Raw genomic sequence first — 13,278 nt, forward strand, 5'->3', positions numbered from 1 at the left:
ATTCTCCAAAAAATTAAAATGAAAACAAAAAAAAAAAAAAAAAAAGTATAACAGTATCACAATGATAGTACAATGACAGTGGTTGATGATCGGTGTCTTCCATGAGGCTGTGAGGATGTCTACCTTTCTGCAGCATCTCTAAATGCTCCCAGAGGATGTCGCCCACAAAGTCTGGTGCCAGATCCAGGAATCGCTCTTTGCCCAGTGCGCAGAGATTGGCCCCGTCCATGCTGAACTTATGAAAGTCCACATTCTTCAGACTGAACTCATTTACTGTCCAGGTCAACCATTCTCTAACATGGGCCTCTGTCCACTGACGGGGGTCTAGAGAAGAGAAAGGGACAGATGCAATTATTTTATTACATATATTGTACAGATTGCATCATATTAAAGAAAGAAACAGTATGTTTCTGTTTCATGATCAACTACAAAAATGTTTACGCAAGCATGCTATGCCCATAAACTATCAATACACTAATATTGTGTAGTTGTAGTGCTGATGCATGCAATACTTTAGTCGCAGGTCCAGTGGCTCATGTGAAATTATCAGATGATTTCGTTATAAATTTGATGCCATGATGAGAGGAACTGAAACAGTTGTAATTTTAGCCTACAGACCTAGACACCAACTCTCTCTCTCTATCTCTTTCGGCTGTGCACATGCTCCACAACTGCTATTTCCAGACAGACGCAGACCCAACACAGACTTCAGCCTCCCCAGACACAGCAAGTAAAGCCATCCTGCAGTCTGACATAGTTTGGGAAGCATAATTCATAACCGCTGCTGCTTCAGAGTGCCATGTGCCTATCTAGCAAGATCTCTTTTTAGGCAATCTGATTGTGGTCATTTCAGAAACAGCCTAGTGCTACAGAATACTGAGCCAGGAACTTTCCCTTAAAGAGAGAGAGAGCTACAGAAATATGGATATAGGATTTAATCTAGAGAGTTGTTAGAGAGATGGAAGTGCTGTAGAGTTGGACCTTTCGGGATGGAGAGCCGCTGTTGCTCCCTTGTGAAGCCGCTGAATGTGGCCAAAAGAGCCTGTGACATCATTTCTTTACTTCCTGGAGTCAATAAGGGAACATCCGCACACTCCAGATCTGTTGGACCAAACACAGACAAATATCATATAATCTGATTAACTGCAGATATACTGTATTTCACAAAAACTATCTGACGGGCAAAAACAACTCAATTAGGGACAAACAAACAAACAGTACAAATATGTAAAATAATTAAAAAATAAGTCAAAACAGAATCATTTCAAAATAATAATAAATTAATAATTAATAATAATAAATTATACTACATTTCACAAAAATAAAATAAAGTAACATACTAAATCAAGCCAAATCAAATTTTTAAAATATAATAAATTATATATATATTTTTAATTTTATTTTGCTCATTTGATTTACTTGAAGTAAAATAAAACAAGGAAAAAAATAAAATAAAGGAAAAAAAATAAAGCATACTCCATTGTTATAAGATATACAATATTTTACAAAAATAAAATAGTAAAATCATGTCACATCAAATGAAAATAAAACAAATTATGATAATTTTACCTATTTTATTTATTTTACTTGTTTTTACTTAAAGTAAAATAAAGTCAAGCTAAATCAAATCAAAGAAAACACACTGCATTACTTCACAAAATATACATTTTATAAAAATAACGTAAAATAAAAATAAGTAAAATACTTCAAATTAAATCAGTAAAATTAAATAAATCAAGCCAAATTAATTAAAACAGATATTACATTTCACAAAATAAACTTAATTTAAAAAATAAATAAATAATCTACTACATTCCAAGTCAAAATCTCAGATTTCAGAGTTTCATTTCCACAAAACTACTCTCCTGACCAAAAGCAAGTCAATCAGTGTGAAGAACTACATCATCATATACAGCGAGAAAACCAGCAGCGTCAGCGTCACACACTTAAACGTAGTTAGGCCTACACACATCAACCACCTCCAACCTGACCTCCTAGACTGCTGCTCAGAGCCAAGGATAGTGTGCAAACACATCGAGTGTGTGTCACAGGTCAGATTCTACACCGATGACCACCTTCCCACAATCCCTTCCGCCCAGCAAGCTGTCCCATTTCCGTCTCCAGCCACAGACAGATGGGCCTCTGTTGGCAGGGGTCAATAGTTAGGGGTCAGAGGTCGTGGCAGAGGGGTGATGATGTCACAGCAGGCTGCGGGGCGTCAAACAGGCAGCTCAGTGTTGGAAAGCTCGCCCTCTCTGCTCGTGGGCACCCGGCAGGACACAGAGAGGGCTTTGATTAATTAAACAGTGCCCGATGACTTCCACTGATCCAATTAGGACTGCCGGGGTGGCGGTTCGAGAGAAAAGAGGGGCTAGGGAAAAAAAAAAAAAAAACCTGAGGGTTTGAAGAATGTCACAAAGCCGAGTGAAGAATTCGCTGAAGGGACAGTAATGCGATCAAGGTGAGGGGTGGTTATTCTATTACTGGTTGGCCGTCAAAAAACGCCCGCCTGTGACTCAAGCACAATGAATTTGTCCGGGAGTTAAATGCACAGTCCAGACTCTAGACTTTTTTTCGCCGTCTGTGACTGCTTTTCTACTGACACCCAGATGTTCTGGCATCTCTGTGCGGTTTTGAAACTGCCAGCCCTGGGCGTCGTATGGGTTCACGCTCGCTGTTGTCGATCCACATCACGACATAACCCAGCCAGGAATGCACAACAGCTGTCCCTCCTAACCTCCTTCTCCCGATCTGCAACCCCGCTTGACTCAAACAGGGAAGGACTTGCGGTGATGCATTATGCGGAGCGTCTAAATGGAGAAGAACAATGCAGTGCTCTCGTGTGATTCGATTAGAGCGAGATGCTGCAGGCTCCATTTACAGTGTTTAATTGCGCATTAGAGAGGCCATTCTACCAGCTGGACGTCAGCGGCTTCATTCAATGCAGAAGAGGCCCATTTTCACATTAGGTGATACAAGGCCAGAACTGGCAAGAAAGACTCCGGAAGACCCCGGTAAAGTGCAAATGTTCCTTGTTTTTCTTCGTAAAGAAAGCATGTTTGTTTGAACAAAATATAACACACAAATTGCAGTGAGGTTTTTGCATTAGTGACAAATGCAAAGTGCTTTCTGAACAAGAAAAATAGCAGCCTGGTTATTTGAAATGGTTGCATATTTAGATAAAATTTAAAGCCAAATAACAGCTCAATCTGTGCATTCAGGGTTCAGAGGATGCTCTGAAAATCAAATCAGGAAAAACACACACTGAGTTTATCTTTCTGTTAATGTCTAACGTATCTGTACGGTTCACTTGCATTATGTTGCATGCTCACTTGGAGAAAACCACATATCTGCAAGGACACCTGAAGCGAAAGGATAGTGAGCCGTTTTCAAAGAAAAACTTTACATCAACTGATCTAATCTGCATGCTGTTACTACCGAAAGAGCTGGAAGATGCATTCTGTGAATGCAAACGTTAACATTATCTTTGGCCAATCACAGTCATCAAATAGTATAACAAACTTAATCAAACACGCTCTGCCTACTCTAATATTCCACTGGAAATCCAATTCATTTAAGAGAATCGGTCCATTCTCATGGTTCTTTTAAATAAATGATTCACTGATCAAATATACAATTCATTTGATCAAATAAACGATTCACCGATTCATTTTAACCTTTGTGTCTTCTTTGTTGAAGACAAATATTTAGTTTAATGTTCATCACAATATGTTTACTTAAAGCTTTTATGTGTAATGCATTATCAAGGGTTATTAAAGGTTATAATGCATTATAATTATTCATAATGTGCGTTGTAATACATTATATCTTGTCGTAAATAATTATAACCGAATTTAAAATGCATAGCGTAACAATGAACTGATAAGTGCTATAATGTATTAACTGTGGTTACAATTATTCATGAGACTGTACAATGCATTATAAGGTGCATTACAAGGCTTAATTAATGCATTAAAACTACTTTTATAATGCATTATACATAAAGGCTTTAAGTATTAATTTCAAGAGTTACACTCTCATAATGTTCCCTGAAATGTAGAAACTTTTTTAGCAACCTTTTTTTTTTTTTTTAAAGTGTAGCTTTAAACGGTGGTTAAACTTCAAATCAGCTTCGCACAGTTGATCACATAGGCTAGACGTTCCAACATTATGTTATTCTGTGACGCAAATGAATCATTAGCTCAGCATTTGAAGTTCAATGAATGAAATTAACATTGTATTAATTCCCATAGAGAGTAACTATACATCGCTAATAGCCGTAGATATGAATCCTTGATAATTCTGTCTACTGAACCGCATTAGGCCCAAAAGATCTTGGGTCTCAGCCATACAGTCCCACATGGAAAACCTTCATATCGTACGGGAACAGTGCAGGTGTGTATTAGGCGGTGTGTATGAGTGTCTGAGCTCTCTGCATTAGTCAGGGAGCTGTGAAATTGTGATTATGGTCATGAGGTCCTGGTGGTCTCATGGAGTCGGGTGTGGTGGGGAGGGGTCAGATGATTCACTTATCTGTAATGTGAGAGCATCCAAGACAACATGAATGGAGTCCCCGAAGGGATGACATCACTGCTGGCATGACCACAGGTCTCCACCCATCCAGTCCATTCAGTGTTTTCCATAGTATGTTCAGTGATTTAATGACATGCACACATCTAGCCAGGGCCGATCTACAGCCTTACAGATAACACATTGATGATAGTGTTAATGGACCTTTCTAAGATTAGACACACTTCAAAGAACTGTGTGTCTGCATTTATGTGTGTGAGGGGTCTGTCTTAAATGCGTGAGAGACAGCGAGTGGGTGTGTAATAAAAGCCAAATAGCTCATTTGAGTCCCTCAGTAGTCTGAGTGGATGGTATTTGAGCTTCTGAATGCTTTTTTGTGCTTGGTGCATTTGTGTCTGTATGTCAAATTAGCATATCTTACCCCACATGCGTTTCCCTTTTTCGCTTTCTTTCTGTTTCAATTCGGAGTTGCATATGCCATCAAATTCCAGTCTGAAAATAAAGTCATTTGAGGATATGGAGCTCAGTACAAAGGACAACAAAAAAAATCCTCAAACCCGCAAAAAGTTGTGGGTCGCAGCAGGGTGTCAGGGTGGCCCATAAAACACCTTCAGTTCTTTATCTCTTGCCCCATCTTTCTCAGAGTATGTGACAGCGAGACTGTTAAACCTGGCCCGCATGAAGGAGGGCCATTCACGCAGCAGGTCCACGCTGAACAAGGCACGGTCAAGGGTGGGGGATCCAGTGAGAGAAGTGCTTGTTCTGCCCACTGTTTAGATTTCCATCTGAAAGCATGCAGACCGGGCCGGGCCGAGACAGGAATAGCAGCGGCCCATGATTGAGCTCCCAAAGGCAGCGCAGAGTCCATCCACCCTGCCCGGGTCACGCGTCGGGGGCTTTCCTGCCCTGGAACACTGTGGCTATTCTTAGAGACCCAGCCAGTGGGTGCCCCGAGTTCACTAGATGGTCTCACACACATCACCATCAGTGTGTCACACTAAGCATTCAAATCACAATTACTGACAGGAACGACTATAAAATTGGGCATTCTTTGGCAAGTTCTTGCTCATACAGTTGTGCAGTTAATTGTTCAATCTGGTAGGGTTGAAATGGCAGCACTATTGTACCTAGATCTGAAGTGTTTGTACTACCACAACCTAGGTCTGATCAATTGCTTTTTTGTCTGCACTCAAGCCCACAATTGTCATGCTATGCATTACAGAGATACGTATAGTGATGCTACTATGCATACTGCAGAGTAAAGTGGAGGCGGTTTGCAGCATGCAAATTGTGAGAGCGTACTGCATTGCAGGAGTGAACACCTCTAAAAGACCACGAGTGCACTTGGATCAGTGAATCATACTGTTTAGGTTTCTGAACAAACAAATGCTGATCTTGACAAACAGTTTACTCTTTCAGCGACATTCTTCCTAGAAACCTCCAATAACCTTCTCTTAGTGTACCTGAAATTGCAGCACTTCAAGAGGGGGAAAAAAAGACATGTTTCCAGCACTGGATATAAATACGTCCAAAAGCATTTCTGATCAAAGCAAATTCATACATGAGTAGTCGGTCATGCCTGAGCTAAGTTTATGAGCAAGCAGCTTTCAGTATCAGGGAAATGAAGGAAGGAAAGTTCTGCATGCAATTAGCAAGCTAATGGCTAATGGTTTCTGCTATTGTGGAACCAGCCGATGGCCAACAGATGCATTCTCTGTAAATGAATTCCCCACAGACCGCATTGTTTTTATGTATCGTGCCACACATTCCTGCCTTGTTTTACAATCGCTAATGTGGACGGGATTTTTGTGTGAGTTTGTTCTGTATTTGTGACCTAAAAACCAGCATGCCTTTGAGTTCAGTTCTAAATGGACCAATTACACAATTAACTGTACACAGAGAAAAGTACCACAGATGTAGCAATGAAAAGAGTTCACGAGCCCAAAATAGATGAATGGATGGCTGGAAGAGAAGATGCAACTGTTCTGAAATCCACATTGAACCGCAGAGCACAACGGTGTGCTAACGCATCATCAAAGTGAATAAAGTGATACATCATTTCAGTAAAATCCTCTATGGTGACAAATTTCAACATCAAATGTGTCAGAAAGCAGAAGCAGAGAGGCATGCCAAATTAAGTCTCTGCAGTTCTCAACTGTGTAAGGAATAGTTTAAAATGCTTTAAACACGTTCCATTTGAACACTAACACAAGCTAAAAAAAAAGTAAGACTAACCATGGTTTTATGAGAAAGGGGCGAGTTGTCAAATCCCACCATGCTCAACTGGTGTAAATGAAAAATCTCAAAGACTAGCCCTCATTACGTCCGCCTCTTAGATCTAATCCAGACACCTACACAGAAAGCCTTTAACTGCTCTCGTCCCTAAATCGCCCGAGCAGAGCCTCTCTGTCAGAAATATGTAGATAGCGGGAAGAAGGTTGAACGAGAAAGAGTCCCAGCTGTGTCGGCTCTTGTGACTGCCAAGGATCATGTGCCTTCTATTCAGCTGTACATCAAGTAGCACTCACAAACCGAGAGAGACGGTAAAGCTAGCTACAGCCAAACACCTGGACCTCAGAGAAAGCTTAAGATGTCACATGTAACTGGAGTGGTAGCCAGGAGCGTTCCATCAATGTGCCTCTAAGGTAGGAACTGTGTTCAAAGAGGTGAGACAAAAGTAGGATAATTACAAAACCAGCTCCGACTACTGAGCCCTAAAACAGGTGACTTGGTGAAAGCGCATACAACCGATGGGAGAATGGAATCTGGGAACAGGTCTTCCTCTACCTCCCTGAGTTGTGAGACACGTAGCCAGAACCAGTCGGGATGCAGCTCTGATCTCAAAAGCAGATCTGACGCCACCCTCTCCGTGTCTCTCTGTTGTACTCGGTAGACATCTGCAAAACAGCCACAGTGGAAAAACAAGAGTGGCATGGAAAGACAGGCACCGGTTCGGCTGGCTTACTCACCTCAAGGGCCTCCCACCACCCAGGAGGCGGTCTAGAGCCCACCAGAGAGCCTCGTAGGGACTGGGTAGGGCTAATGTCTTATGGGAGGAGGGGTGGGTGCTGGAGTCATCACGGCAGGGACTGTGACTCAGTAATTAGCCTGTAGCACGCGGCAGGGATGAGAAGACAGCACTAGGGAGACGCCACATCAGGGGCCAGGGAGACAAGGCGAGAGCCCATGTGGCCCGCAGACGGTAGAGAGACAAACGCAGGGAAAAAAAGAGAGACATGGAACACAGGGGAGAAAATGGGTGCTGTAAAATGCTGGAAAAAATACACCATGGTTGTTATTTCTTCCCTGCTCTGGGACATGCTGTGTCTTTTGCTTTTGTTTTGGTCTTTTGAAGTTCAGAGAAGCAGGGCCAGAGATAACTATTGAGAAGATTTCAAACTGCAACACAGTGAAGTGGGTCAGAACGGCTTTCACAAGTATGCTACAGCGAAAACGGTGCTGACGTATGGTTCAGTCATTCTGACGCATGTAACGATTCGGAAAACGTTTGTCTGTGCCATTAGCTTGTGCCAATAACTTGAAGGAATAAAGGCTAGGACCTCCCTTCACCCTTTGATGACTACACTTTAAAGGGAACAATAAAAACGTGTATTCACCAGAAATAATTTTTGACAGGGGAGTCATGTAGCCAGTGGACATTCTGTGAAGGTGGAGTCATTCACAACAGTAAGCAAGACACTCTGATCTAACTGGGTTTCATCGTAGCCTCAATGCCTGAGTCTGGTGAATCAATTTTGAGTGTCAAATAGGAATCCAGTCACTTATAAACCCTCACATTTGTAAATTATTTTCGAAGTGACTCGTACACTGTTCAGCAAACTATAAAACCTCAGAGACCCACATCAGACTAACCTTGATTGCCAGGGTTCGTATTTGCACAGCTGTCAGGTAAGCAAGGCATGCTTAGGCCTGGTGAAAGTGTGAAGAGTCTGACATTACAGAAACCTATCTGTTATGTAACTCGGGAATCCAGGTCATTTTCAGATACACCCTTGAAGATGACTTCCTGCTTGAATTATCATCTCTTCACACTTGTACACTTCTGCACTAGTGCTCAGTGTGTGGTATCTAAAGCACGGGTGTACAAGCGGGGCCTAGCAGGGGATCGGGATGAGAGAGAGTGCAGTGTCTTAATCAGATAAACGTGGGCAATGGGCAGCCCACCCAATCCTCAGACATTCCTGTCACTCACTGAACCCTGAGACAGACACAGAGTGAGAAAGAAGGAGAAAGGGAAGACCAGATACCCTCATCAAGGGTTATTTCTCTAGGCCGAAATGAGTGGGAGGTGACCCCTGGCTGTCTCTCATGTTGTTGCTGACTCATTTCACTGTGCTAAGTAGTCTTTGGGCAAAGATGAAAGGAGTGACCCCGTTGTCAAGCATTTTGACTACGCCCCTTTCAAAGCAATGCTCTCAGAAGATGCTGAAGACTTCTGGCACAGCAAAACTGGCTGGGTAGGAGCAGCATTAGCCATTTTGGTAGCAGATGTTACATGGGTTTATCTTTGACCATAAAGCCGTTCTAACATTCAAACTTGTGAATGACATGTGGGCTCCTTAGCAGGTCGTGCGGTCAAGCTTTTCCACGGATCTGTGTGTTCTTGGAAATTGTTTTGTTCTAACTCCATACACAATCTTATTTTAGCAATTCCATTAATGAATGCAAGTGTGTTTATCGAGGTTGTCCTGTTCTTGTGTAGGTCCCATTGTCTCTTCATGCACTACATGTCTCCGGGGTAAATCAGATAATCTTGACTGAACTCTAAACAACTTTTGTGTGATTCTTGATTGAATTCAACCATTCATCACTTTTGTATAAACAGAGTCAAAAAGCAAATTGGGGGCGGGGGAAGGCGGCTTGTTTTTGCACTAGCCGTTGTCTTCAAGACACAGCTCGCTTGTCTTGATTTAAGGCCCAATACAAACTGGGATCAGGTGCTTAATCTCTACGGCCTCTCTGCATTAACGACGCATGCATGCTAGAAACTATCATTTGTGCCAGTCTGCCAGAGCTTTACACTCCTACAAGCACTTTGCACTGAACATGGGACCCAAATGGTGCACATATCCATTCTTCCAGAAGACTAAAGTAGCAGACCAGCAGTAAACATGTCTTACGTGGATTGTACAGTCTTTGCCAGTGCACTCCATTCACCCTGGCCTGAACATTCACGGTTGACTGAACTCAAGGGAGCTCGTCTTGAGAAATTGTTTTTCAAGATAGCACGATATTTTGGCAACTTCCACTGCAAGTATCAGCACTTTTTTAACAGCGCACAACTGTTTTTCCATGTGAGGAGAAAGCTTGTGCATGTATGTTGGAGAGTGTCTGCGCGTGGTCATGTGCCAGTGCATTTGTAAATGTAAACTCTGCGACTGTGTGTGAAAAGAGAGCAGGCCCTTGTGCATGCGAGAATATGCAAGCGTGGTAATGATTCATATCACATCTTGCACATCACGCTGGAGTCATTATGTTTTAGCTTTCGTTCTGACATGCTTGCAAAGGTGAATGCCTTTTTCCATGATGTATGAACAGCTGGTGGTGTGTGTGTGTGTGTGTGTTTGAGAGGTTGGGAGTCAGAATTCTGCGTGTTAAACCACCAGCTGTGGTCAAAGCCAGTCAGCATTTTATCGTAGGGAAACTAGCGGCCACGGAACTCACTCTGCCCTTCCAAGCCAAAGAAGAGGGTCATATTCTTAAAGAGTCCACTGGGCCGAGGCATGTGCTAACATCCCACTTGCTTGCTCGTCGCTTTATTCCAGTCCTCAGGAGTACAGAGGGGGAGTGTGAGACTGCTGACTGCTTAACCAGCATGGCATCTTTCCTCCCGCTCTCCCGCTCTCCCTCCCTTCGCCCTGGTCAGGCATGCGGCCCCTCCTGAGCCGGGCTGGGTCAGCGGTGGGGGTTAATGGATGTGGTATGAATGGACAGTGAAGCAGCATCATGACAAACTTCATTCAGCTGACACTGACCACTCTTTAGCCAAAAGGGAAATTCCCTGCCATGGCATGCATGCGTGAGATTGCACAAGCACACTCACATCAAAACAAAAAGAAAGAAAGATTAAACTTTAATCACGCAGTAACAAGGAGGCCCATACTATCTGCATAAAAGGAAAGAAAGCCCAGGGCTCAGCCAATGACCAAATAATGAACTTACACTAAATGCACGAGCACATTAGATGACGCAATGTTCTGAAAGTCAGCTTGACACGAAAATAATCACTCTTGTAGTTAAAATGCAAGCCTGCTGCTCATGCATGAAATGAAACACGACTATGTAAAGCGGTAAAGTGTGTCATGTCATGAGAGGCCATGTGTGGCAGTCAACATCAGTCTATGTCAGACTCGTCATGTACAGTATTTGCTAAATTATTACATTGCTCTCATTCTTGCACTGTAGCAATAAAAGAGTCCAGTGTTGCACATAACATCAGTATAGCTGTTCAAATGATTGAAAAGACAGCAATATGGTCTGAATATAATAATGCAACATCACAGTATGTAACCCATTTAATCCTGCCGGACAGTTTACAGAGTTGTAATCAATAAATGAAACTGGCTACATTTCATAAGAACATTTTTACATGACTGGTGGACGTAGTCACATGACCAGAGCGGTTTAATTCCAATCTGAAAGCTCCATAAAAGAAAGCATGTAAAATATGTCATAATACACACACTGTTTAACAAATCTGATTCCTATAATGTATTATTGCTGTCTCATGATCAGAATACATGCAAACATGTCTGTGGTCATATCTGTGGCCATTGGGACAAAAAAAAAAAAAGATTAAATCTCAATATGTATCTGGCTGATTAACAATCAAAATGGAAGAAAAAAGGGGAGAAACAAATGTAACAAAGTAAAATATATGTATTAGTGTATTAATTGATATCCTTTTCCCACAACTGCCTGATAATACAACATTATCTTAGTCTATTGTATGCAACGTTCTGTTGGGTCTTATTGAACAGCTAAGCAATTTTCCCTCACTGGTTACAATTGTGACCACATATAAAACATATTCACTAACTTGGCTGAAATTAGGCTAGGAGTAAACTACGTGTGCTCACTTAGCTGTGTAAAAACCAATAGGCTAGAATTAATATATTAGGCTACATAATAAAGACTTTTTGTATAGGCTAACATTTGAATCAACGGCTGGCACATCTGGAGCGCCGCGTGCAGGCTGTTATACCTGTCTATCACTCGCTGATCAAAAACATTTGATGTTGCAACGAGTTTCGGAAAATTTCTGCCTGACATCAAATCATGTTACATTATCTCGATTGCAATGCATAGACATTACCTCAGTATATGCACAAAAGTTACTCATAACTGACTGACAAGTGACGAATACGCAAAACAATAAGGATGAGAAAACGATTAGAACACTTACCGTCTACTTTTTCAGATTTTATTATAGTTAACGGCTTAATATCGACAGCTGCCGTCATTGTCACGCATTCAATGTACAAAGTCTGTTTGGATGTTTTTAGTCCCAAATGTGTCCTCCAAAGTCCGTCTGTGTGCCTGGAGTTTCTTAGAAATGACACCGGTTTTCCCTTAACAAAATCCGATCTCTGAAGTATGGAAGCGTCTCTTTCCCTCCCTCTCTTTCTCCGTTCTATCTCAATCACTCTTTCATCGCCTCCCTCTGTTAGTTGCCCCGGTCCAGGGCGGTTCTGTGTGCGGCACGGAAGAAGCTGATCCGCGTAAAGGGGCGGTGTTACACGCTGATTCAATTCAATTACACTCCACTCTGCTGTCTCTCCCTGGACGCGACCGACGACGCGACGCACGCGACGCCAGCGCTCTGGACGCGTTGAAGCTGCACGTCATTTCAAAACGTCCACCAAAGCAGCTGTGAGCTCAGTGCTAACAGTTCAACTTCAGTAAAATGGACGATAAACTATGTATTTTCTCTCTTTTTTTTTCTTATTTTTTAGCGGAAATCCATTGGTATAAAAATTACTTATATATATATATATATATATATATAAATATACATATATATAACAGGTAGCTTCTATACTGTATATGTATGTAAAGCTTAAGGTTTCCTCTATCGGTAAGATTCCACTTAATGATTTTGCTTTAAAAAGTGTTTGTTTGTTTATTTATTTACTTAATATATATAACAGATAGCTTTTATAAAGGCTTCCTCTGTTGAAAAGATAATGATTTTGCTTATTTAAATATTTTTTTAATGAAAAAAGTGATTATTTATTTACTTATTTATGTATTTGTTTATATTTTTTATTGTTTAATATTTTAATTATTATTATTATGTATTTCTTTATTTATTTGTGAAGATAGTGATCATAAAAGTTGTAATAAAAGCAGTAGATACTGAAGGTGCATCGCAACACGTCATCACTTTGGAACAGACGCCCCAGTATAGACCGTTTTATTGATTGCCAGAATGTAGAAAATTGTGAATTCCTCTGGCTCTTCAGTCTCAGTCTACCTTTTTCCTTGCACTGCATCTTTAAGAGCCAGATGAAAATTTACCAGTCATTCCAATCGGCACACACCTTCTTGTTCTCTAATGGCTTTGCACAAGACTTCGGTACATGGTTTCCCACGATTGTGAGTCCTATGTAAATACAGTTATGCCACCACTGAAAAATCAGTGTAAACACTTTTCAAATGTGGCTTTTGCATCCCCACCCCTTCTTTTTGCACTGAAGTGATCAGTGAAAGTTTGCACTCCACCAA

General features: G+C 41.5%; 1 protein-coding gene across 1 annotated transcript in view; it reads right to left on the bottom strand.

Annotated features, from left to right (window-relative positions):
- Positions 1–12,359, bottom strand: part of LOC107709548 (protein C-ets-1-like) — a 44,910-nt gene extending 32,551 nt beyond the window's left edge. The window contains exons 1-3 of the mRNA XM_016514044.1: positions 11,957–12,359; positions 982–1,101; positions 72–324 (exon numbers count right to left, since the gene is read on the bottom strand). Coding sequence (XP_016369530.1) covers positions 72–324; positions 982–1,101; positions 11,957–12,014 — 431 coding nt within the window. The 5' untranslated portion in view covers positions 12,015–12,359. The remainder of the gene's footprint in view (positions 1–71; positions 325–981; positions 1,102–11,956) is intronic.
- Between the last annotated feature and the right edge of the window lie 919 nt (positions 12,360–13,278).

This window comes from Sinocyclocheilus rhinocerous, unplaced genomic scaffold (genome assembly GCF_001515625.1).
Source record: "Sinocyclocheilus rhinocerous isolate Xijiao unplaced genomic scaffold, SAMN03320098_v1.1 scaffold656, whole genome shotgun sequence".
In the NCBI taxonomy this organism is placed as follows: domain Eukaryota; kingdom Metazoa; phylum Chordata; class Actinopteri; order Cypriniformes; family Cyprinidae; genus Sinocyclocheilus; species Sinocyclocheilus rhinocerous.